General features: G+C 40.2%; 1 protein-coding gene and 1 pseudogene across 1 annotated transcript; both read left to right on the top strand.

The window, feature by feature from the left end:
* Window positions 1–3,513: 3,513 nt before the first annotated feature.
* Window positions 3,514–7,964, top strand: LOC118857514 (olfactory receptor 5V1-like). The gene is made up of 3 exons (XM_036768178.1): window positions 3,514–3,684; window positions 4,781–4,838; window positions 7,000–7,964. The coding sequence occupies exons 1-3, from the start codon at window positions 3,514–3,516 to the stop codon at window positions 7,962–7,964; spliced, it is 1,194 nt and encodes a 397-aa protein (XP_036624073.1).
* Window positions 7,965–22,684: 14,720 nt separating this feature from the next.
* On the top strand, window positions 22,685–24,125 carry LOC118857513 (annotated as a pseudogene).
* Window positions 24,126–24,900: the final 775 nt, after the last annotated feature.

Raw genomic sequence — 24,900 nt, 5'->3', positions numbered from 1 at the left:
GAATCCTGATCCTCAGATAGCTGAGTCTATGCTCCTTCCATCCTACTTAATCCAACTATTGGGAAAACAGATTTGAATGATGCACTTTGTGAAATAGTCTAAGTTTTAAAAACTGAAATCACTAATGAGTCATTGAATAGAATTGAAAGGGATCCCCATAAAGTCTTAATCCTGTCTATGCCCTCCTTGCTGAGAGCTCATCTTGCCTCTGCTGGGAGATCGCTAATGCCAAGGAACTGGCTGTGCCCCGGAGCATCCCATTCGGTTTTTAAACCATTCCATCTTATTCCCTGACTGAGCAAAAATCTGCCTTCCTGGAAGTTTCAGCCAATGGTAAAATCCATTCTCCAGAACCAAGCAGAGCAAGTCTTTTGCATGACAATCCTTCAAATACACCATTGGAAGTAAGCTGCTATGTTTCTTCCTTCATGCTAAAGATGTCTGGTTCCTTCACACCATTCCCATTTGGCATGATTTCAAATGCATTTACCAGACCAGTCCTCTTCCTTTGAATGAGCTTCAGAAGGAACATGGTGTAGTGGACTCTTGAATCAGGATCTGGGTCTGAATCTGGTCTCTGCCACCATTGTGTAACCTTGGTCAAATCTTATATAGGCAGCTATGTAGTGCCATGCATACCATGCTAGACATGGATTCAGGAAGACTTGAGTTCAAATCCTACACTAGACAAAATATTTATTAGCTGTGTGACACTGAGCAAGTCACTTAACCTCTGCTTGCCTGTTTCCTCATCTGTAAAATGCGAATGATAATAATAGCACCTACTTCAAAGGGCTATTATGAGGCTAAAATGAGACATTAAAGCACAAGGTAAGTGCTAGCTGTTAGCATTATTAAGTCATTCTGCTGCTTTAGGCTTCAGTTTCTTCATCTATAAAATGGGGGGGGGGGGGGTGGTTAAACTAGCTGATCTCTAAAGTCCTTTCCAGGTCCAAATCTATATTCCTATGATCCTTCCTAAAATGTGATGCCCAGCACTGAACAAAATACATTGGATGTCTCACCAGGGCAGAACAGAAGGAGACTGTTATGTCTCTGATAATCAGATGAAGATGAGCTATAATTAATCAATTAATAAACACTTATTAAGTACCTACTAAGTGCCAGGCTCTGTGCTAGGGGATATATATATATATATATATATATATATATATATACACATATATATATGCACATACACATACACACATATAGTATACAATGTGTATAAATGAACAAATATAAAGACAATGAATACACAAAAATGCAAAGTAGTTAAATTCAAGGCAGTCAGGAGTTGGGCGTGATCAGGAAAATCTTCATGTAGAAGGTGGTACTTGAACTGGGTCCTGAAGGAAGAGAATTCTATGGAGCAGAAGTGAGGGAAAAATGTAGGCCCAACTCTAAGACTGAACTCTCAGTAGACAAAAGTACTCTACTAGGGCATTCCCATTAAGTACTCTGTTGGGAACTGAACATTGGGCAGGGTAGACCATGAATTATACCTGGTGTGTCAATTCCCATGTTTCTATATTCCCATACCATAAAAAGAGATTACAATTTTTAATACTTTGAGAACCACCTTTATAATCACAGCTCAGCTTCTGTCCTGCCTCATCAATGAGGCAGGACATCAATGTTTTCTTAAGCATCTCTTCTTGATCCCTTGGGCTCTCATTTCAGATCCAAATGGGATGAAGACAAATTTGTTTCCAGCAGTGGATGATTTAATCTGAACAATGGACACAGGTCAGCCCTCTCTAACAATTCTGATAGATATATCTAAAGTCTGAGTTTGCAGTAATCAGTTGTGATTAATAATTTTTATTCCATCCTTTCTAGTCCAAAGATCATTCTCCTTGGCAAAGAGAAAAGCAAAATGAGCTCAGCATCTCTGCCCTCTTTCTTTCTGTACCCTGTTAAAGTTGTTCTATCCAGTTGTGATCATTGGATTTCTTCTCTGATCCCCCTTATTTCCCAAATGTAGCCTGAAAAAAATGTATTTTTGTATCAAGCTTTCCATGCCAGCTTGAGCACATTATGAGCACTGTATTCTTGACACTGTTTAAAGAATAGATTTTATTGATATTTTTGCTTTCACATCACTGACATTTTCTCACATAGCCCTCTTTTTAACCCTTCCAAGATAGACACTCCTTATAGTATACAAAACCCTTTATAGCAGAGAATTCTAAAAAAGGAAGAGAAAGAAAATTCAATCAAACCAATCAATAAATTGAAAAAGCCTGACGTTCAATGCATTATTTCACATCCATGGATCCCCAGTTTTGCAAAGGACTTGTTTTCCCTTATCTATTCTTTGGGGCCAAATTTGGTTATCACAATTTCATAACACTCAGTTTCAACTGTTTTCTTATGGGGTATATGGTGTATTTAGGGAAGACTAGTACCTCTGGTATGACGGCTGCTGAGCCCTTTTTTGGGCTCCTCATCCACCTTTGGTGTCCATCTGATTCACCCAGTTCTCACCTGTGACTCCAAGAAGCTGTGGCATGCATACTAGACATGCCCTAGTAAACTATTTTGGCAGATGGGCTAAGTTGAGAGTACCCAACTAACCTCAAACCCTTCAGTGAATTGGGGCAGGGTGTCTAACACAAACATGTGAAGACTTCCCCCTGTTGAATGGGCTGATGAGAACAACTGGTTCCAACAACCATGAAGACAGCTGAAACAGGTGCTGTGGAGCAATTAGAGTTTGGTTAGATGTTGAAGACACCAAGGTCATCTACTGCATCCTGAGCCATCACCAGTCATCCTGAATTTTGTCTTGCCCCTAGACTTCAATGACTCTAGAAGAGAGAATGAGGCCAACAACTTCATGCAATCCAAATTATGTGCAAATCAAAAGATATCACCCGTACTATTTTACCATTTTTACCTACCTCAAAGTCCTTTGGCAATAGGCAGGTGATAAAGAAGCAGGTGTGGAGGTACTGGGAAATGTAGTCACAACCCTGCCCACAGTCAGCCCAGGCCCCAGAGTGATTTTTTCACTAGGAGTAGCAACAGGATTCAGCAGCCCCTTGGGCATCTGAGTAGGCTTTTTGAAGGACCACAGTGCTCACTTCCTGATGTGAGGAAGGGGCTAGAAAAGGCGCCCTAAAAATTGTCTGCTTCACTCAACTCTGACTTGCTAACCACATCATGCAGGGATCCTACCCTACTGTTAAAACAAAAAAAATGTACATGAACTTTTGCAAAGATGATTCCACTCACCATTGGTACATGGAATGTGTACATGCTTATATCCAACAGACCTGAAAGAAGAACAGCTCTTGTGAGAGAACTCAGTAGGTATCTCATCCAAATAGTAACCCCTAAGTGAAACAAGGCTGGTAAATTAAGGCCATAGTCAGAGCTCAATACACATTTTTCTAGAGTGGCCACAGTGAAAGGGAGTTCCAGGAAGTTGGTAGGTTTTGCTATCAAAACTAATCTAGTCAACAAGTTGTGTGCCTGCCAAAAGGAGTAAATGACAGACTTATGACAATGCAATTGCCACTGGCAGGAAAACACCATGCCACCATCATGGGTGCCTATGCTTCAACAATGATGCACCCTGATAAGGTAAAAGAACAATTATATGAAGACCTGGAAAGCTTCCTCATCAATGTGCTGAAAGAGGACAAGCTTAGAAATCTGGGTGACTTTAAGGCAAGAGTAGGCACAATCCATCAGACATGGCAGAGAGTCCTTGGGAGGAATGGAGTCAGAAACAGCAATAGCGATGGTCACTTACTACTGAAGGCCTGTGTGTCTTATGATTTCTCATCACCAATGCTGTCTTCCATTTACCTAAAGGCAATAAAACTTCATGAATACACCCTCATAGCAAACACTGACATTTAATAGACCATGTTATTGTAAGGAGAAAAGACAGACAAGATGTAAGAGTGATGAAGGTAATGTGTGGGGCAGAGTGCTGGACTGATCATAGACTTATCCTCTCCAAGCTAAATATTCGCATTCAACAAAAGCAGAAGCCCTCAGTGAAGATGACTTATTGTCATCAGATTTGAGGGCTTCTCTAAGTGGGAACAGTTCATTGCTAACTTGGAGGAAAAGCTGAGCCAACACACAGTTGTCAACAGTGGAGCAGAAAAGGAGTGGGCAGCTTTCAGAGATTTGCTGTACAACATTGCGATTACTCATCTGGGCCAGGACACTCACAGACATCAAGATTGGTTTGACAAAAATGATAGGGAAATTCAGAAGCTGCTAAACAGCAAACAGCTAAACAAAAAACTCCACAGGGTTTATCTCCAGAATAGTTCATTCACATCTAAGAAAGCAGTAAGTAAAGTGCAAGTGAAGCTAAGAAAGATACAGGATTCTTGGCTTAGTAAGAAGGCAGATGAAATTTAGTTTTATGCTGATAGTAATAATCCAAAGTGCTTTTATGATGCCCTGAAGGCCATTTATGGGCTAAAGACCAATGGTACATCTCAACTACTCAGTGCTGATGGAGCCACATTGATTAGTGATTAAGGTCATGATCCTGGAGATATGAGCTGAACTCTTCCATAGCATTTTCAACAGAGCATCATCAGTCAATGCTGAAACCACTGACTCTATATCTGAGATTGAAGTCAATCCCTGTCTAGCTGAATTTCCAACTGAAGAAGAGGTTTTGAATGCCATTAGGCTCCTCTCACGTGGCAAAGCATCTGGTGCTAATTCTATTCCAGCTGAGATTTACAAGGCAGGGGATCCACTGCTCATACAAAAGCTGTCTGAAACTTTCTGTGTTATATAGCAAGAGGAGTTTATCCCCCAGAAGTTCAAGGACGCCTCCATTGTCCATCTGTATGAAGGTAAAGGAAGTAGATCATCCAGCGACAATCACAGGGGGATCTTTCTTTGTCACTGCTGGTAAGATTCTTGCCAGAGTCCTCCTTAATAGGCTGATTCTTTGCCTGGAAGAAGGTCATCTACCTGAGAGGTAGTGTGGCTTCAGAAAGAGCCAAGGAATGGTCAATACAGTGTTTGCTGCTTGACAACTCCAGGAGAAATGCCAGGAGTGGAACAGAGCTCTGTATACAATATTTTTCGATTGGATTTTGTCCTTTGTCTTTTGATGCTGTCAGTCATGAGGGCTTGTGGAAAATTATGTCAAAATGGGTTGCCAAGAGAAGTTCATGAGTATTCTACATCAGTTTCATGATGGCATGCTTGCCTGGGTTATGGATAACGGACAATGCTCTCGAGCTTTCCCAGTCACCAATGGAGTGAAGCAAGGCTGAGTGCTTGCTCTCATTTTTTTCATGATGTTTTCAGCCATGTTGCTAGATGCCTTCAATGATGATAAAAATGGCATCAAGGTCAGCTATGCACTGGTGGTAAGTTATTTAATTCGAAAAGACTACAAGCCAAGACAACAGTAAAGGGAGAGTTGGTGCATGACTTTTTGTTTGCCAGTGATTGTGCACTCAATGCAGCCTCTGAGGCTGATATGCAACAGAATATGGATCAATTCTCTGCTGCTTGTGCTAATTTTGGCCTAACAACACCAAGAAAACAGAAGTTCTCCACCAGCCAGCACCACACCAACTACATGTGGAACCATCAATTACAGCAAATGGAGAAATTTTGAATGCTGTGGATAAGTTCACTTACCTTGGCAGTATTCTTTTTAGGGATGTCCACATAGATGATGAGGTTGACACATGCATTGCCAGAGCTAGCTCAATATTTGAGAGGCTCTGAAGAAAAGAATGGGAGAGAAGAGGGATTAGGCTGCCTACCAAACTGAAGGTCTACAGAGCCATTGTGCTGACCTCATTGTTGTATATTTGTGAAGCCTGGACAGTATGCCAGTGCCATGACAGGAAACTGAATCACTTCCATTTGAATTATCTTGGGAAGATTCTGAAGATTCTCTGGCAAGATAAGGTACCAGACCCTGATGTCCTTTTTTGAGCTAAACTGCCAAACATTCAAACTCTACTTCAGAGAACACAACTCTGATGGGCTGGCCATTTATTCGAATGACAAACAAAAAGACCATTTTGTAGGGAACTCACACAACACAAGCACTCACATGGTGTTCAGAAGTGATACAAGGACACTCTCAAGGTCTCTCTGAAGAATTTTGGAATTAACTGCATGACATGGGAGACACTGGCAGAGGATCACGCAGCATAGTGTGCCTGCATCAAAGAAGGCACTGTGTTCCATGAGTGAAGTAGAATTGCAGTAGCTCAAAAGAAATTTGAGATGTGCAAATGTAGAGATATCTCCACTCCAAATGTTCACATGGACTATTTGTGCCCAATCTGTGGTAGAGTCTTCTGAGCTCACATTGGTCTGATTAGCAGTTGGCCATACCGTACCTTGACTCCAATATAGTGATGTCATTTTGGTCTTCTTCAAGAATAAAGGACAACAACCAACCAACCATGGTTGTTCTTTCCATTTGCTATTATTGTAGGTATAGTGTATATTGTCTTCTTGGCTGTGCTTACTTTACTCAGCATCAGTTCGCATAAGTCTTTCCATACTTCCTTGTATTCATCATGTGTTGTAGTTTGTTTAGACATTCCTTAATCAATGGGCATTTTTATATACTTATTTTCTTTTGCTTGCCTATGTTTCAATAGTCTACTCCTACATTTTAAAAATATGAAAAGGTTGAAACATTGCCTTTGCATCTAACTACATCATTCTCTTTCGATGGCTCCTCTTTTTCTTTTGTATTGTAGCTGAATGATTTGTGTATTCAGTATCATTGGTCAGATAAGGGGACTAGATGAACTCTGAGGTCCAGTGTAACACTTGGAATCTCAGATTCTTCATTGTGTATTTTGTCTTAATGAAGCCTTAGAAAGGAGAAAGTATAAATGCAATGTTGGGGTCAATTCTACTAACTGCTGTTACTATGGCAAGGGTGGGAGCAGTTTTCGTCTTGTGAGCTTTCCTCATGTTGGGTCTCAGTTTCTGTTGTCCAGCTGTTGTCTCTCCTGCTTTTCTTTTCAGCCATCAAAGAATTCAAAGACAGGGAAAACCAAACAACTGTCACAGAATTCATCTTCCTGGGATTTTCAAACCATCCTGACCTTCAGGGATTGTTTTTTCTGTTGTTTTTGGTTATTTATTTGATAACAATCCTGGGAAATACTCTCATATTAGCTGCAATCAGAGTAAATCCTATCCTTCACACCCCTATGTATTATTTCCTCAGCAACTTGTCCTTCCTGGACATCTGCTACACCTCCACCACTCTCCCCATCATTCTGGTGAACTTTTTCCGAGAGAAGAAGACCATTTCCTATGAAGGCTGCCTGTCCCAGGTCTTTTTCCTTGTTACCTTTGCGGGCTGTGAGTGCGTCCTGTTGGCTGTTATGGCTTATGATAGGTTTGTAGCCATTTGCCATCCATTACGTTACCCAGTCCTCATGAGCAACAGGGTTTGTGCATATTTAGCAGTCGGGACCTGGTTGTATAGCTTTTTGAACTCTCTGATGCACACAGTGCTCATGGCAACTCTCACTTTGTGTGGTCCTAACCAGATCAGCCATTTCCTCTGTGATATTCCTCTGCTCTTGAAGCTCTCCTGCTCAGATACTTCAGCCAATGAGGTGGCACTCTATTTATCCAGTGCTACCGTTGGTTTGAGCCCCTGCCTGTTCACTGCTATGTCCTATATGCTCATTATCTCTGCCATCCTGAAAATCCAGTCTGCTCAAGGGCGGAAAAAAGCCTTCTCCACCTGTGCCTCTCACCTCACTGTGGTGGTCATCTATTATGGAACCATAAACTTCAACTATGACCGGCCCAGCTCAGGCTACTCCCTGGATGTGGACATCCTGGCCTCTGTCCTCTTCTGTATTGTCACCCCCATGTTAAATCCCATCATCTACAGCCTGAGAAACAAGGAAGTCAAGAATACTCTAAGGAAACTGTTTGAAAGATATATGTTACCCAGTGGTTCAAGTGTTTAGGTCAATGTGTCCTATCCTGTGGTGGGACTAAAAGAGAAGTTATAAAGTGGGTCATTAGAAAGGACAGATGTAATACATATAATATCATCACATGTGAGACATGTGATATAGACATGCATATATGCTTCACTAGATTTTCTCTCAGCATATTTTAAAACTGTTTTTTACAATCAAGTTACTAGACGCTACGTACTGGTGTCCTTATTAACAACTTTAGTGGTCTTCCATAATCTCTACAACAGCATATTGTTTCTTTTAAATATACATAACCATCTATCCTACAAATACCCTACATATGGACAGCAACTTGGCTGGTAGTTTACGTCTGTACCTTGATCACTTCTTTTTCCGTGAAGTTTCTGGGGATAGCTAGGATGCCTGACCATTCCCCTAGTTGCAGGGGATATTTGGGACCTTCCTGGGCAATGCAGAGGATGCCAAGGTAATATCTGGCTCCTTACTCTCTTCCCTCTCTTTCCATAGTCTCAGAAATTCCATTCCCATTGTTGTGACTGGCCCAGGAGCGAGGCAGGAGTCCTCTGACCCATTCCCAGAGTCACAAAGTGAAAAATCCCTGAGTTAAAAGTTCGAGTAAGCCTTCCTGTAGAAACAATAACATACAGAGGTTATTTCATTCCCTGAAATGACTAGTGTTTGCCTGAATTTACTGAAGATTTACAGGAGATTTAGTTCAATTCAACGCAATACATTTATTGAAAGTCTATTTTGTGCAGAACACAGTGCTAGGCACAGGAAGAGATCATTAAGAGTTGACTGGAAGCTCAGTGTGAGCCCGCAGTGTGATGGGGGAAGCCATAAAACCAAAGGCAATCTGAGGCTGCAATAACAAAACCCGGCTTTCCAGAACAAGACAGGCAATGGTTCTATTGATCCCATGACAGCCCAAATATTATTTTCTATTTTTTGTCCTATATTTTAGGAAGGACATTGACAAACAAGACAAGACAAACAAAGGAAGACAACCAGCATAATAAGAGCACTGGAAACCACAAGCTTGGGAACATGGGTTAAAAGAACAGGGGAGAGTTAGCCTGCACAAGGGGAGGCTTGGTGTGCACAAACAGCTACACTCACGTATTTCGAGGCTGTGGGAAGGAAGAAGGGTTAGGTTTATTTTGCTTGGCCCCAAGAGGCAGAGCCTGGAGGAATGGGTGAAAGTTACAGAGAGTCCACTTTAGGCTCGATAATGCAGAAAAAACCTGAACAATGAGAACTGACTAGAAATAGAATGGGCTGTCTCAATTGTAATGAATTCCTTGTCATGGGAAAGCTTCAAGGAAAGGCTAGACAGCTATGGGATGTTGTAGAGGGATTCCTATTCAGGTAACATGGGCTTTGTGGTCTCTTCCAGCTCTGCGACTATGTGATGACAAAAATCCTGCTGTTCTTATTGAATTTACAGTAGAGTTTGGGGGTAGGGAGTAGAGACTGATGAGATACATGCACTAATAACTCTAACATCAACAAATACATTTTAAGTTCATGAAAAAGACAAGAAAAGTACAACCTGTGGTCCAAGGAGGGAAGGTTATTAAAAAGCAGAAGTACACAAATGTCTAACCCACTTTCCTCCACTGGAATATTTACAATTTATGTGACTATGTCTGAAATATCATACATTTCATATTCCTTGTCCCACAGTTCCAAGCCTTCTAATGAGCACCATTTCTGTACTTTAGTCTCTTAAATTAACATAAGTTGTTAATGGGCTTCCAAGCTTTTGACTCCTTACATGACACTTTCAGATGATTTTTATCCTGGTTTAGATACAATAAAATATCACAAAAAACATGCCACACATTTGCCTTCTTTTCACTTTGACAGATAGGTACTTTAACTCTGTAGATCTCTGGACTGTCTCTGATACCTTATGGCATTGATCTTTGGTTATCAAGGGGCAGCAAGGGTGGTAGACAGGTCAGACAAAGAGAATCCAGGAGCAAGAACCGGGTGAAGCTAGAAAGGTAAGGCAGAAAACAGTTTTCAGGGTATAAACGGTGAGTCCATTAAATATGGAAAGTTGTAGCATGTGGATACCATTGACCAATGAATCAATCAACAAGCATATATTAAGTGGTTACTATGTGCCAGGCACTAGAAATATGGAGAAAGCCAAAAAAAACAAAAACAAAAACAAGTCCCTGCCTTAAAGGATCTTGCATTCTGAGGGAGGAGAGAACAAGTAGGTAAAAAAGGCACATAGAAGATACATAAAGAGGAAATGGAAGGTGCTGTGTGATGTACTGTAAATCCAGCAGGGTAAATTCAGATGATAGTCTGGATTCTCAGACAAATTAAAAGTCTAGGCAAGACAGGAAGCCTAGATAAGCAAACTGGAGCAAAATACTAGACAAGCAAAATCTAGAGAAGGATCGTAATCCAAATGCCCATAGGTAGAAGTCAGCAACCTCAGGTTTGAACTAGAACACACGGGAACTGGCAGTGGGCAGCACCTGGACAGAGAGCGAGCCTAGACACAAGTCAGTGCATCAAGATCCAGGCAGGTCCACACAACAGCACAACTGGTGTATGTCAGGGGAGGAGCTGTCTGCTTTGGGTACTGGTTTGAAGGATATAGGTTTGTAGATCATGAGACCTGGGAGGATCATTGCATCACAGATCTAGAATTGGAAGGTATCTCAGAGGCCATCTAGCCCACACTTCTCATTTTACAGATGATGAAGCTGAGATTAGGTGGTTTACCCAAAATCTCACAGGGAGCAAGCATCAGAGGCAGGATTTGAACACAGATCTCCTGACTCCAGAGACACTCACTATACGGTCATTCACTGTACCAAAGAGTGCTGCCTGGTCCAGTGGTTTAAGAGTGTGGTCTGGGGACTCCTCCACATCATAGAGACCCTATTAGAAGGTTTGAGAAGTCGGACTATTTTCACAATAATACAAAGACATTTTCATTTCTAATTCAGTAAATATAAATAGATATAACCCACTTAAAGATCAGCTAGGTGATGCAGTGGATAGAGTGCTGAGCCTGGAGTTAGGAAGACGCTTTTTCATGAGTTCAAATCTTGCCTCAGACACTTACTGTGTGACCCTGGGCAAAGTCACTTAACCCTGTTTGCCTCAGTTTCCTTACATGTCTAGTAAGCTGGAGAAGGAAATGGCAAACCACTCCAGTATCTTTGCTGAGAATACCCTAAATGGGTCATGAAGAGTTGGATATGACTGAAAAAATGACTGAAAACCAAATCACCCACTTAAACAAAAGCTCCTTGAGGGACCCTAGATAATTTTGAGGAGGGTAAAAGGATTCTGAGACCAAAAAGTTTGCAAACTGGTCTAGTCTTGTCCCCTCCCTTTGCAGATGAGGATACTTAGGGTCTAAAGTACCAGTAGGGACCTGCCCGAGGCAGTTAGGTGGCCCAGTGTATGGGGTACTGGACCTGGAATCAGAAAGATCTGAGTTCAAATCCCTCAGATATTTACTAGCTATGTGATGCCAGGCAGATCGCTTTGCAAGTCACTTCCTTGTTTGCCTCAGTTTCCTCAGCTGTAAAATGGGGATAATGATAGCACTTCCCTCTTGAAGTTGTTGTGAGGATCACATGAAATATTATTTGTAAAACACTTACTTAGCACAGTGCCTGGCACACAGGCCCTTAATAAACATTTGTTTCCTTCTTCCTAAGGTCACACCGATTGCAGATTACTGCCAGATCTGAATGGGCTTCAAAGTCACATCTCCTGGCTCTTAGCCCACTGATCCTATCCTTTATCACCCATCCAGCCAGATGAGGGCTGGCAGATGTGCCCTCCTTTCTAGAGTGAGGCAGGCATCTGGCAGCTGGAGCCCAGGCATAACTGCAAGTCCTCTGAGAGTTAGGATATTCGGATGCATGGGCAGCCTGGTGATAATGGAGGGTGAAATGATGAAGGGAAGACTAGGAAAAGAAGTGAGCAGAAGTAATGAAGGGGGGTGGAGAAAGAAGAGGAGGAAGAGGAGGAAGAAGAGGGGGAGAAGGATGAAGACGAAGAGGAGAAGGAGAGGAGGAAGAGGGAGAGAATGAGAAAGAGAAGGAAAGGAGGAAGAAGAAGAAGAGGGAGAGGAAGAGGAGTAGGAAGAGGGAGAGGAGGAAGAGGAGGAGGAGAGGAGGAAGAAGATGAAAAATAGGGAGAGGAGGAGGAAGTTCAGATAATGAGCTGTCCCAGTCAAATCAACTATTCAAGAGGAGAGTCTGCTTTGATAAGAAACTTGCAGAGTAACCTAACTTAACAACCTCATTTCTCTTAGCACACAAAGAGGGGTTTTTAGGGATGCTACTAATAAAACAGGAGTTGTCTCCTTCAACAGTATTTCCTTACTGTTTCTGTTGAACTGCAATTCATAAAAGCCCATCTCACAGATTACTGGCTACATTCACACCTCATATGAAGAGGTCTTCTTTGATCACCCATTCATTCGTTTATTCAGTCTCAAAGAATCTCAGAGTTGGAAGAGACCTTAGAAGCTCCCTAGAGGCTATCCATACTCTTCCACATTGTATCTGGCTAGGTATCATTTAGCTTTTCCTTGATCTCCAGTGGGGTCGAACTCATTACCTCCTAAGGCCACTCATTCCACTTTGGGATAGTTCTAATTGGTAAGACCTTTTCCCTAACGTGATTCCCCAGTTTTCCCACTTGCCACATCTACCCCTTGATTCTTTTTTGTTTTTAAATATTTGCCAAATACTTTTTTAAATTAAATTTTTTTAATTAACAAAAATCCACCTTCTCCTTTTCCTACTTCTTCCTCCTTCTCCATTGAAAAAGAAAGAAAAACAAAACCCTTATAACAAACATGAATATTCAAGTAAAACAAATTCCTGCAATGAAATAATCAAATAATCAAATGGAATAATAAAAAAATTATATGTCTTAATCTGAACTCTGTGTCTGTCACCTCATTGTCAGGATCTTGGTAGCATGTGTCATTGTGAATCCTCTTGGATTATGGCTGGTCATTGTATTGACCACAGTTCTTAAGTCTTTCAAAGTTGTTTGTCTTTATAATATTATTGTTATTATATACACTGTTCTCTTGGTTCTGCTCACTTCATTCTCTATCTGCCCATACAAATCTTCCTATGTTTCTCTGAAACCATCCCCTTCATCATTTCTTATAGCATGATAGTATTCTGTCACATCCACATGCCACTTGTTTGGCTATTCTCTAATTTCAGCTGCCCGTCTCCTAAGTTTTAAGCATTTTTGAACATACAGATCCTTCTCTTCGATTCCTTTGGAGTATAGGCCTAGGAGTGGTATTATCTAGGTTAAATAGTACACACAATTTAATAATTTCTAGAACATAGTTCCAAATTGCTTTCTAGATTAGCTGGACCAGTTCACAGCTCCACCATCAGTTCATTAATATGCCTATTTCCCCATATCCTTTGCTTCTAGTTTTGTGTTCTGAAGCCAAACAGAAAAAAATCTACACTCGTTTACACAACAGCTCTTCATATCCCTGAAATTAGCTTTTGCGTGTCTCCTGTCTTCACTTCTCTAGGCTAAGTGTCTCTAATTCCTTCAGCCAATCTTCCTGTGGCATAAGCTTGAAGCCCTTCAAACATCCCAGGTGCCCTCTTCTGAATATTGTGTAGTTTATTTATGGCTTTCTAAAATGAGCCACCCAGAACTAAATGTCCTGTTTCAAATGTGGTCTGTCCAGGGAAGAGTACAGTGATTCTACCATTTCAGTAATACTGGCTTTTTAAAATACAGTCTAACATTGCATTGGGCAGCTAGATGTGCCATAGTGCATAGAGTGCTGGGCTTGGAGTCAGGAAAGCTCATTTTCCTGAGTTCAAGTCTGGCCTCAGATACTTACTGTGTGACCCTGGGCAAGTCACTTAACCCTGTTTGCCTCAGTTTCCTCATTTGTAAAATGAAAAGAGAAGGAAATGGCAAATCACTTCAGTATCTTCACCAAGAAAACCCCAAAAGGGGTCACAAAGAGTAGGACATGACTGAAAAATGAGCAAACCATATGGCTCATGTAGAAGGACACTGTCTCCCTCTGAGAACAGTTAATATGTTCTCCCTAGGTGACTGACTGACTACTAGTACTGAGGGGGCAGAACCTGGCAATCAACAAACATTTAATTAAATAATGGCTATGTGCCAGGCACTGTGCTAAGAGCAGGGGACCCATACATGCACAAACAAAAGGCAAAAACATGGCCCCTGCCTTCAATGAGCTCACACTCACGTTCTAGTGATACCCAGCTCCAGATCAGCCATTCCTGCCTGTAGTGACACTGGAGAGCAGAAAAAGAATATTTTAGCCCTCAGTTAAAAATAGTTTATTACTTTTGTTTTTCAAATAACAAGTATATATTTTAATTAATTCCTACTACCCACCTTCCTTATAGAGCAATTAAAAAAACAAATACCCTGAAAAACTAATCCCTTAAACCATAACTGCAAAGTCCAGCAAAATAAATTTCCACATTAGCCATAATCAAAAATATTTATCTTATTCTGAATTTCAAGTTCATCACCTCTGTGACAGGACAGGAGTGATATGTTTCATCTTCATTCTTTTGGACTCATGGTTTATCATTGCATCTATCAGAGTAATGAAGTATTTCAAAGCTGTTTTTTTTTCTTGATAATGTTATCATTGCATAAATTGGTTTCCTAAGTTCTGTTCACTTAGTTCTGCATCAGTTAATAAAGGTCTTTCTAGTTTCCTCTGAAACTGTCCATTTCATCATTTCCTATGGCATTCACATATCACAATTTGTTGAGCCATTCCCAAATAGGATACCTCCTTAGTTTTCTAATTTTTGGCTACCATAAAAAGAGCCATTATACCTATTTTTGTATATAGAGATCCTTTCCCCTTTATTTCTTTGGGAAATAGGCCTGATAGTGGTATAGCTGGGCCAAAGGGTATGCACAGTTTGTTTACTTTCTGGGCACACTTCTAAATTGCTTTCCAGAATCGATGGACCAATTCACAGTTCCACTAACAGTGCACCAGTGTGCCTGTAACCTGGCAGTCAGGAAGGCAATATCAACTCTATAGAAAGAGCTGTGTGTATGCTGTGGTAAGTATGTCAAGCATTTATTTACCATTCCAATTTAGAAAAATCTTGCTTAACATTAGATTCACCCATATAGGGCATCTTAGCAGAAGCTACACTTATTACCACTATCATTGTTTTTTTATGTAAAATTCACCTAAACCCAGAAATATGCTAGGTAGTACCAGGGGCTTAGAATTTGTCAAATTTTATATCCAGTGCACTCTACAGTCTTTATTACTCAATTAGATGAGTCTTATACTTGAGATGATGAAGTAACTTCATTTAGGAAAAGGAGTCACTAGCTATAAATAGTTTTTAATTGAATTTACATCGGTTGGATTACCTTTTAAGGCCCTTCCAGTTCTGAGATTCCATGAATCTATGACCTCACAGAACCATTAGATTTGTAAATAGCAGTTATATGCAGTATAGTGAAGAACCTAGAGATCAGAAGTATCAGTTGAAGGAACTGGGGATGCTTAGTCAGGAAAAGAGAAGGCCTGGAGTGGGGATATGGGTCAAGAAGGACTTGTTCTAATAAAACTGAGCAAAGGGTAGAAATTGAAGATTCTGCTTTGATGTAAAGATAATATTCCAAATGATTTCAGCTTGTCACAAGTGGGATAGGTGTCCTCAGAAAGGAGTGGCTTTCCTCTCAACAGGAATCTTCAAGTCAAGTCACTGTGTTCTTATAGACTGGACTTCATGGCTTCTGAAATCCTTTCCAAGTCCAAAATTCTGATTTCCATGTATGTACTCAAGGTCGGTAGTTCTTTTAAGCAAAGAGAGAGCCAGGGCATCTGGGTCAATGAGACTAGACTTTCTCTTCAACATTTATGTCTGTCCTTCAGGGGTGCAATAGAATGTAAGTTCCTTGAAGGCAAAGACTGTTTAATTTTTTAAATTAAAGTATCTGTTATATGACCTGTGAATATAGATCTTCCTCTACTGCCTCATTGTGGTATGTAGGTGACCCTGAGTTTTTTAGGGCTATCCCCAAAAAGGCTCTGTGATAACATTTATATCTATCAGTGAGATAAGAATAAGAATTCAATACAGATTTCACAAGTTACACTAATGAGAGGCAAGAGATTGTAGACAAATGCTTATTTAATTTCCACGAGTCAAATGGAATGCTGTAGGTGCATGTACACATTACTGTATTATGATGGAAGAAAAATAAAGACCTCTTATCCAGGAAGGAAAATTTGGCAGGATGGAAGGTGTTGTGTTGTGATTGCAAGAGCACTCACTGAACTAGGAATCAGGATTCTCTCTGCTTCTAGCTTCTGGCTCCAACTGGGCCATGGCACTGTCTGTTGCTGGTGTTCCCTGCCCATTCCCGCCCCTACTCCTGGGCTCCAAGCTGTTTTGCCAACACTGTCAAAAGTAGGATGCGACAGGCATACAGCTGGCTCAATCATCTTGTCAAATCGAGGGCTCACACAAAGATGATAATTGATTTTCTATGATGCAATAAATGTCTTTTCAATCAATTCATTAACAAGTATTTATTAAGTACCTACTGTTCATTAAACTATTACGGCACTTAGGTGGCATAGTGGATAGAGTGATGGCCCTGGAATGAGGCAGACTTGGGTTCAAATCCTGCCTTAGATACTAACTACGTGACCTTGAGTGAATATTTCTCAGCCTTGTTTTTTTCATCTGCAAAATAAGGGTAATAATAGCCACTCAGAGAGCGCCATGTTGTGCAGACCAAATGGGATTACAGGTAAGGTGCTTTGCAATCCTTAAAGCACTACATGAGTGTTAGCTATTAGTAATCGGTGCACCTATCTTATAAGGCTAAATGATTATTTCTCTTTTATTGAAAACTAATTATTGAATTAGGACCAAGGTTTTTCCCCCTTTCTACTTTCTCATCCAGAAATCAGCCAGTGTGGGGAAATCTTGGGCAAAGCCTTACCCAACCAGGCTAGGAAATTGGTGAATTCTTGTTCATTGTGTTGCTGTTAGACAGGTCTGGGCAGAAGTGGATTCCTCTTTTATATGTATATTGACATGTCTCTGTGACCAAGACTTGGGTGATCCAAGACACGTACTCCCAAGGCCCTCATCAGAACGAGCCCACATCTCATCATAATACTCATTTTCTCACTGTTCAGCAGTAAGAGTTGATTGCCACCCTCAGGAACACCTACTCTTCCACGAGCGTATAAACTGTGAGCCCACTGTCATGAAGCGTCTTTGGCATTTGAGAGTGCCAAGGACCTCTTTTTACTAGTAAACATGCTAGCCTTATTAATAAAATGATTAAATTACTCAGCAATTATGTCTCTTGAACTTTTTAAACATCACAAGGTTGTCATCAGTATCATATATGTAAAGTGTTTTGTAAACCTTAATATACAATATAAATGCTAGTTATTATTTTATTATTTGCCTGGCACAAAAATGAAACAATCTCTAATGTCAAGGAGCTTGCCACCTATCAGTATCCCAAAGCTGACACCTTTGCCCATCCATTTCCCTCCCTGGGACTGAGGCTTGAAAAACAAAACAGAAGGATACTTTAAACTCTGTTTCACAAAAACATTTTAATATATTATAACTCCTTTAATACATTATAACTTCTAACATATAAACTCCTTCAGAAAGTTACAGAACCTCATTGTAACATTATGGAGATGAATAATATCAACATGTTTTGTGTATTGTGGGTCTGATGTCCCCTATAAATTTGCTATTTCTTAAGTTGTGTCTTTGCAGATCCAAAGAACAGTGACAAACACAGAAATGTGTATTCAGTAGGTGAGATGCCAATTAGGCTTAAACAATTGGCAGAAAGAGTTCTTCTGGGATGAATTTACTGAGCCAGACTCAGGCATCTGTCGAGCATTTTGATTCAACTCAACAAGCATCTATGAGAGTGTACTCTATCAGGCACTGTGCTAGGTACTGAGGGAGATGAAAAGACAAAGAAGACTCAACCCCTCCTCATGAGGAGCCTCCAGTCTTGAAAGGAAGATATGTAGGAAACCCTTGGTGCCTCTTTCTTGCCATATGTTCTAGATCGCTATAAATTACTCAAACATAGTAATGAACTAATAGCTTTTAAGCTGCGGGAAGAACGTAATTAGAACAATTCAAGAGTTTGAAATAGGTTAGAAAAGGGCAGTCTAGTGTGTTGATGAAGTTTTAAACTACCTTGCCTTCCTCAGTCTCCTCTCCCCTTTTTTTGCTAGTCTGAAATATAAGAATGGACTAGAGCTATGTCTTGCTGGGTTTACGTAGAAATGAATCCCTCAGTGAGGGAAGGTGTAACAACAATATGGCTAGCAGCTGCTGCTGAGGTGTAAGACCCAACAAGAGCTGCCAATACAGGATCTTTAATCTGCTTTTCTAAGGAAAGCACCTTAAGAGGTTAACAATCTCACTTTAATCAAACATACACATATCATTCACTTTGTTCAGGGAGAAAAGCCAGCATTCCGAGCTTCAGAGCAAATACAAATAGAAATTATAGGCAGAGACAATATAAACAGATCAACATTTCTGTCTAACCAAATCACAATATACATAGTTACCAGAGAAGCATCAACATCTGGGTTTTCCAAAGCTGGGGGTGTGGGTGGGGGTGGGGGACTCCAGCGGCTTCCCAGAGTCTCCACATCAACACTCTTCCAGTGAGTGAGAGCCCCAAACAAAATGCTAACCTCTGAGTTTATCTATCCTGGTCAGGGTCAAAGGGCGTCACAGCCACGCCACTCAAACCTATGTGAACTAGGCTTGGCCTTGTTTCTTAAGCAGGTCATCAAAGACTCCCAGATTTAATCAAAGAAACAAAGGCCAGACTCATCAAAGGCACTTGATTATGTAAGTGCTCCAAAAGAGAAAACAGGAAAAAAGTCCCACCTTAATTACCAATACAGAAGGTCAACTCAGATCAACAACTTCCAACTCAGGAACCAAATTTAAGCTCCATTATTGGCCGTCCCTCAGAATTTGATCTGAAGTGCTAATCATAGAATATATCCTTTTTATTACAAATTAAGTATTAAACTTAGTAATCTTAAAAAAACACAAACATTTCAATGTAAAAAGAATGAGTGTTTAAAAACTGAAATTTTGTTACATATGGTTTTTAGGAAATACGTCATATACAAAATTTAACAGAGTAGTACCAAAACTTTGTTTTTGCCTCCTTCTATACTTTTGGTTTTATTCGGTGCATTTTAAACTGTTTTATTATTATTTTTGTTTGTTTATCACTACTGACAAATCTAGTACCATCCCCCAGTAGAAGCCCTTTCTTGTAATTAATATGTATAGTAATGATGATAATGGCTAGCATTTATATGATGCTTTGTGGTATGCAGGGTGCTTTACAAATACAAGTTTCACAACAACCCTGGGAGATAGGTGCCATTGTTATCCCCATTTTACAGCTGAGGAAACTGAGGCAAGCAGAGGCTAAGTTACTTATTCAGGGTCACACAACTAGTAAATGTCTGAGGCTGCAGTTAAAATTTGTTTTTATAGGAAAACAAATGACCATGTCAGAGAATGCATGTCTACTCTATCAATTCTCCATTAAGAGGAGGTATGTTTACTCATTAGTTGTTTTTTTTTTCATTTGTTTGCTCCTTGATCAGACTTTTGAAGTCTTTCAAAAAATTGTATTTCTTCATTTTATTATTGTCATCACATACATTATTCCCTGGTTCTGCTTATTTCATTCTATATCAGTTGTACAAATCTTCCTATGTTTCTTTGTATCTATCATATTTGTCATTTCTTATAACACAATAATATTCTATTACAATTATATACCACAAATTGTTCAGCTATTCTTCTGTGAATGGACATGTATTTTGTTCCTGGATCCTTCCTACTCATTAAATATGCTTTCAGTATGTCTATGCACATGCGCTCTTCCCTTCCCTCTGATGCAGGTTTATGTTTCCATACTATTGAGAAATTTACATTGAGAATTCTGGGTCAAGGTAAACAATCCTTCTTCCCTATGCAATCATAACAAATTAACTTTGTCACTGTTACTCTATATCGTCAGCACTTTCTTTTGAACAATTGACCACAGTGAGTTAGTTTTGGGGATCTTTAAAGGGGAAAAATTGTAACACTCCTTAGTATGACTCGTAATAGATAGAATACTGGACCCCTGACCACACCACACCTGTCAGATTGGCTAACATGGCAAAACAGGAATATCAGAAATGCTGGGGAAGATGCAGGAAAGCTAGAACACTAATGCATTCAATGGTTGGTGGAGTTGTGAATTGATCCAACCATTTTGGAAAGCAGTTTGGAACTATACCCAGAGGGCTACAGAAAATGTGCATGCCCTTTGACCCCGCAATACCTCTTCTAAGGCTGTATCCCAAAGAGATCATACAAATGGGAAAAGAACCCAAATGTACAAAAATATTTGTAGCAGCTCTTTCTGTGGTGGCAAAGAACTGGAAATTGAAGGGATGCCTATCAATTGGGGAATGGCTGGACAAGTTATGGTATATGAATGTAATAGAATACTACTGTGCTATAAGAAATGATGAGCATGTGGACCTCAGAAAAACCTGGAAAGACTTATATGAACTGATGCAGAGTGAAATGAGCAGAACCAGGAGAACATTTTGCATAGTTACAGCCACATTGTGCGATGACTAACTTTGATAGACTTGGCTCTTCTCAGCAGTGCAATGTTCTAAGACAACTCCAAAAGGCTCGTGATGGAAAATGCTATCCAAATACAGAGTAAGAATTATGGAGTCTAAATGCAGATCAAAGCATACTATTTGCTCTCTCTCTGTTTTTTTTGGGGGGGATTTCTGTTCTTTCTCGTAATTCATTCCATTGGTTATAATTCTTCTTTGCAATATGACTAATGTGAAAATATGTTTAATGTGAATGTATATGTAGAGCCTATATCAGGATGCAAGCCATCTTGGGGAGGGGGGATGGGAGAGAGGGGCAGAAAATTTGGAACTTAAAAAAGGTTGTGGAACTGAATGTTGTAAACTAAAAATAAATAAATAAATATTTGAAAAAAAATAAATACTGGACCTGGGGTTAAACAGATTTGAGTTTGAATCCCTCCTCCAATATTCAACTAGCAGAGTAACTGACTATGGCCATGCCCCTTGGCCTCTATGAACCTCAGGCAATTCTCTGAAATGGCCTACGAAATCAATGGTTCTCAAAGTGTGGTCCAGGACTAGAGGGCTCTACAATTCCTTTGAGAAGCTCCCTGAGGTCAAAACTATTTTCATAACAATACTAAGGCATTTTAATTTCTGATACATTAAATATTGATAGATATATCATAATACAATAAACAAAAGCTCTTGGGGGGGTTCATCAATAATTTTAAGTATAAAGGGATCCAGAGACCAAAAAGTTTGAGAACCAATGTACTAAGTTATAGAAGTGTCACCATACACCTGACAGGTTGGGAAAGGTATAAATCACTGAAGTAGAAAGATAAAAATGCAGTTTAAAAATTTATCTAAATTTGATACTTAGTGAATGTATTTTATTAAAATCAGATAGGAAGAGATTTTTTCCCCATCTATGCTCCAAGGGTTTACACAGTCAAAGCAATTACACTGATTTATTCCCATTTTGTTATTGCCTTTGAGAAAGGAAACCCCTTAAGGTTAGTCAACAAAACATTTCCCATTTTCTTAATGCAAATTATTCTTGTCTCTCTTAAGACCTTTAGGCTGTTGACTTTCCAGTTTAAATTTACATTTATTTATTTATTTTAAAATTTATTTCTCAGCTAACTTCATTACAGAGGCTCAACTGAATTTAAAATACTTCAAGTTCCATGAGGCTCTAAGATCCGGAGTTTTGAATGAGAGCTATACAAGAGGTATATTGAGGGGATGGTGCTGGGTAAATATTTAACAATCAGTCCTCTGGAGGAAAAATTGTACCTGGGACACACTTTTAAGTTTAATATGTATTATTAACACTCTCTCTACTACTTTCTTGATTCTAGTCAACAAAACAGTACATCAAACTTTGATTTGTAGTTTGCCAGTTTCTGAGCTGTAAACGCTCATGCTGAAAATTGGCTACCAGACGACTGGACCTGGTTCCAGAAAACCCCCGGATCTATTTCTTTCTGTTTCTAACCAAGTGTCTACTCACAAACCAGTCTAAAAAAATTAGGATTGAACTCAAGTCAGCAATATCATTGAGCATATTTAGGTGTTAGGATTTGGTTACCGAAGCCAATTAATGCATTTGCTTTAATGACTCAGTCTGACCACAGTGCCATCACACCCCATCAGGACATATTCCTCTTCCCCAAAATGATACTGCCTCAGAACGCTAATTAGGTTCAAAGCTTTGCTTGATGATAGTATAATCAAAGATTAGCCTATAAAATGCCATTAAAATTATCAAGCCCCCAAAATTACCATCATCCATAGCTCTCCATCACCTATGGCCAGATACTCTTCTTTGTACAGGGCCATAATGTATAGTCAATCCAGGCACTTAAAACTTTTTAACAGGGCTGTTTTCCATTGTTCTGCATTTTTCTGCTCTTTGGCATAAATTCATGTTCTTCTGAATGCCCCACCATCACTTCAAACTAAACATGTCCTTTTCCTGTGGGAGTCATCGAGGGGAGAGGAGCATGGCTCTTACTCTCCAGTACCTGCCATGGCTTGTGTACGCCCCTTGATATCTGTGTACTCCAAAAAGGGGGAAGTATCTGACAAAAATGTTACCTTGCCTGCTGTCTTTAAGGCTCCTATTCATCTAGATAGTGTGAATTTTGTTTATACCAACATGAGAAAAAATAACCAGGATCCTTATGCTGTCAGTGAGTTAGCAGGTGATCAAACCAGTGCTGAGTCTTTGGGCACTGATAGAGCTGTTGCTCGAATTCCTCATGTTCCCGGTGGAGGGACTCACTGCTCTGGCGAGGGTGCTTTTGGAAATTTGTACTGAGGTGGTTGCATGTTCGCTTTTACCAAGACTTGGTGCTATTGGCATCACAGAGTGAACACAACACAAAAACGTTATGCCATCTGCTCAGCATTGGCAGCCTCTGTCCTGCTGACACTGGTCATGTTAAAAGTTCATTGAATTGAAGAAGCCCCAGAACTTCCTCTAGTGGTTGAAGATAAAGTCAAGGGGTATTAAGAACACTAAGAAAGCAGTTTTGCTGCTTAAGAAGCTGAAGGCATGGAATGATATCAAAAAGGTCTATGCTTCTCAGTGCATGTATGCTGGTAAGGGTAAAATGAGAAACTGTTTCCAGCATCAGGGACCTTGTATCATCTATAATGAAGACAATGGTATCATCAAGGCCTTCAGAGACATTTCTAGTATTACTCTACTTAATGTGAGTAAATTGAACCTTTTGAGACTTGCTCCTGATGGGTACGTGGGGTATTTCTGCATTTGGACTGAAAGCGCTTTCTGCAAGTTGGATGACCTGTATGGTACATGGTGCAGGCCTGCCACCCTGAAAAATCACTACAATCTTCCTGTGCACAAGATGATCAACACAGACATTATCGGGATTTTGAAAAGCCCAGAGATCTGGAGGGCCCACCATGCACCATGCAAAAAGATTCATCAACGGTACTTGAGAAGAACCCACTGAACAGCTTGAGAATCACGGTGAAGTTGAACCCATATGCCAAGAAAATGTGCCAGAATACAGTTCTATGCCAGGCTAAGAATCGGAGAATCAGAGAAAATAAAAGAGCTGCTGCATTAAAGAAGATTATGGAGGCAAAGAAGGCAGAGGAGAAGAAGAAGGAGGAGGAGGAGGAGAAGGAGAAGGAGAAGAGAAGAAGGAGGAGGAGGAGGAGGAGGGGGAGGAGGAGAATGAGGAGAAGGAGAAGGAGAAGGAGAAGAAGAAGAAGAAGAAGAAGAAGAAGAAGAAGAAGAAGAAGAAGAAGAAGAAGAAGAAGAAGAAGAAGCTTAAATAGGTAATAAGAAGGTTACAGGAGCAAAGATGGTTTCAGGGCAGAAGAAACCAGCAGAAAAGAAGCTTGGGGAAAAGAAGACTCCAGGAGCAAAGAAGCCTGTGGAAAAGAAGCCTGTAGCTAAAAAGAAACCTGCTAGTGAAGAGAAGCCTGCTGAATAAACTCAGTATATCAGTTTATCCATTGGGCTACAATCCATTGTGTCAATATTGTGAATGTCTAAAGAATAAACATTCAAAGTGGCTTTGGGGGAAAAAAAAACCCAAACTGAACATGTTCCAAACCAAAACCATCATAGATTTAGAGCTGAAAGGGATGCTAGAGGTCATATGTTCTAAACTCTTCATTTTACAGATAAGGAAATAGAAGACTGAGGAAGTTAAATCTAATCCCTCCTCCTTGCAACAGCTCCCTGAGTCCTCCTTGAGTCTTCTGTTCTTCAGGCTAAATATGCTGAGTTCTTCCCATCTATCCTCATATGTCATGGACTCAAGGCCCTTCATTATTTCTTCCTGGCCTTTTGAGGTTAAGTTCACTTGTATTATCTAATCTCTATCTTCCTATCTTCTCCACAAGATACTTTATCAAAAGCTTTGCTGTAATCTAAATAAATGACATTTACCACATTCTCCTTATCCATCAGTTTAGCAATCTTGTCACAAAACCCAATTGATTTATTTCAATTCTGTACTATCTTCCAAGTACACATAAAAACCACTGCCCCAAGGGTTGGGTTTCTCGGGGGTGGGGGGTTGGAATATTGCTAGATCTCCACAGAGCTAGGCTTGCTGGCTATGCCAAGGCTGGCCAGTGGGCAGAGCTGTAGTACTAAAGAGTGTCAATAAGAAAAGAGAACTAATTAATGGAGGTAACTGAGGAAAAGGGAGCCTGGGGGGTTACGACACAGGGGCAAGTGTGGGTGGGCAGGCAATTGTC

This window comes from Trichosurus vulpecula, chromosome 7, assembly GCF_011100635.1.
Source record: "Trichosurus vulpecula isolate mTriVul1 chromosome 7, mTriVul1.pri, whole genome shotgun sequence".
Classification (NCBI taxonomy): domain Eukaryota; kingdom Metazoa; phylum Chordata; class Mammalia; order Diprotodontia; family Phalangeridae; genus Trichosurus; species Trichosurus vulpecula.
Note: the sequence above shows the minus strand (reverse complement) of the source record. Positions and strands in the feature narration are given on the sequence as shown.

Coding starts and splice junctions, on each gene's coding strand:
- LOC118857514 (XM_036768178.1), top strand. CDS start 3,514: ATGCAATTGCCACTGGCAGGAAAACACCATGCCACCATCATGGGTGCC. Junction 3,685..4,780: donor TGGGTGACTTTAAGGCAAGA/GTAGGCACAATC, acceptor TGTGTTATATAG/CAAGAGGAGTTTATCCCCCA. Junction 4,839..6,999: donor CATTGTCCATCTGTATGAAG/GTAAAGGAAGTA, acceptor TTTTCTTTTCAG/CCATCAAAGAATTCAAAGAC.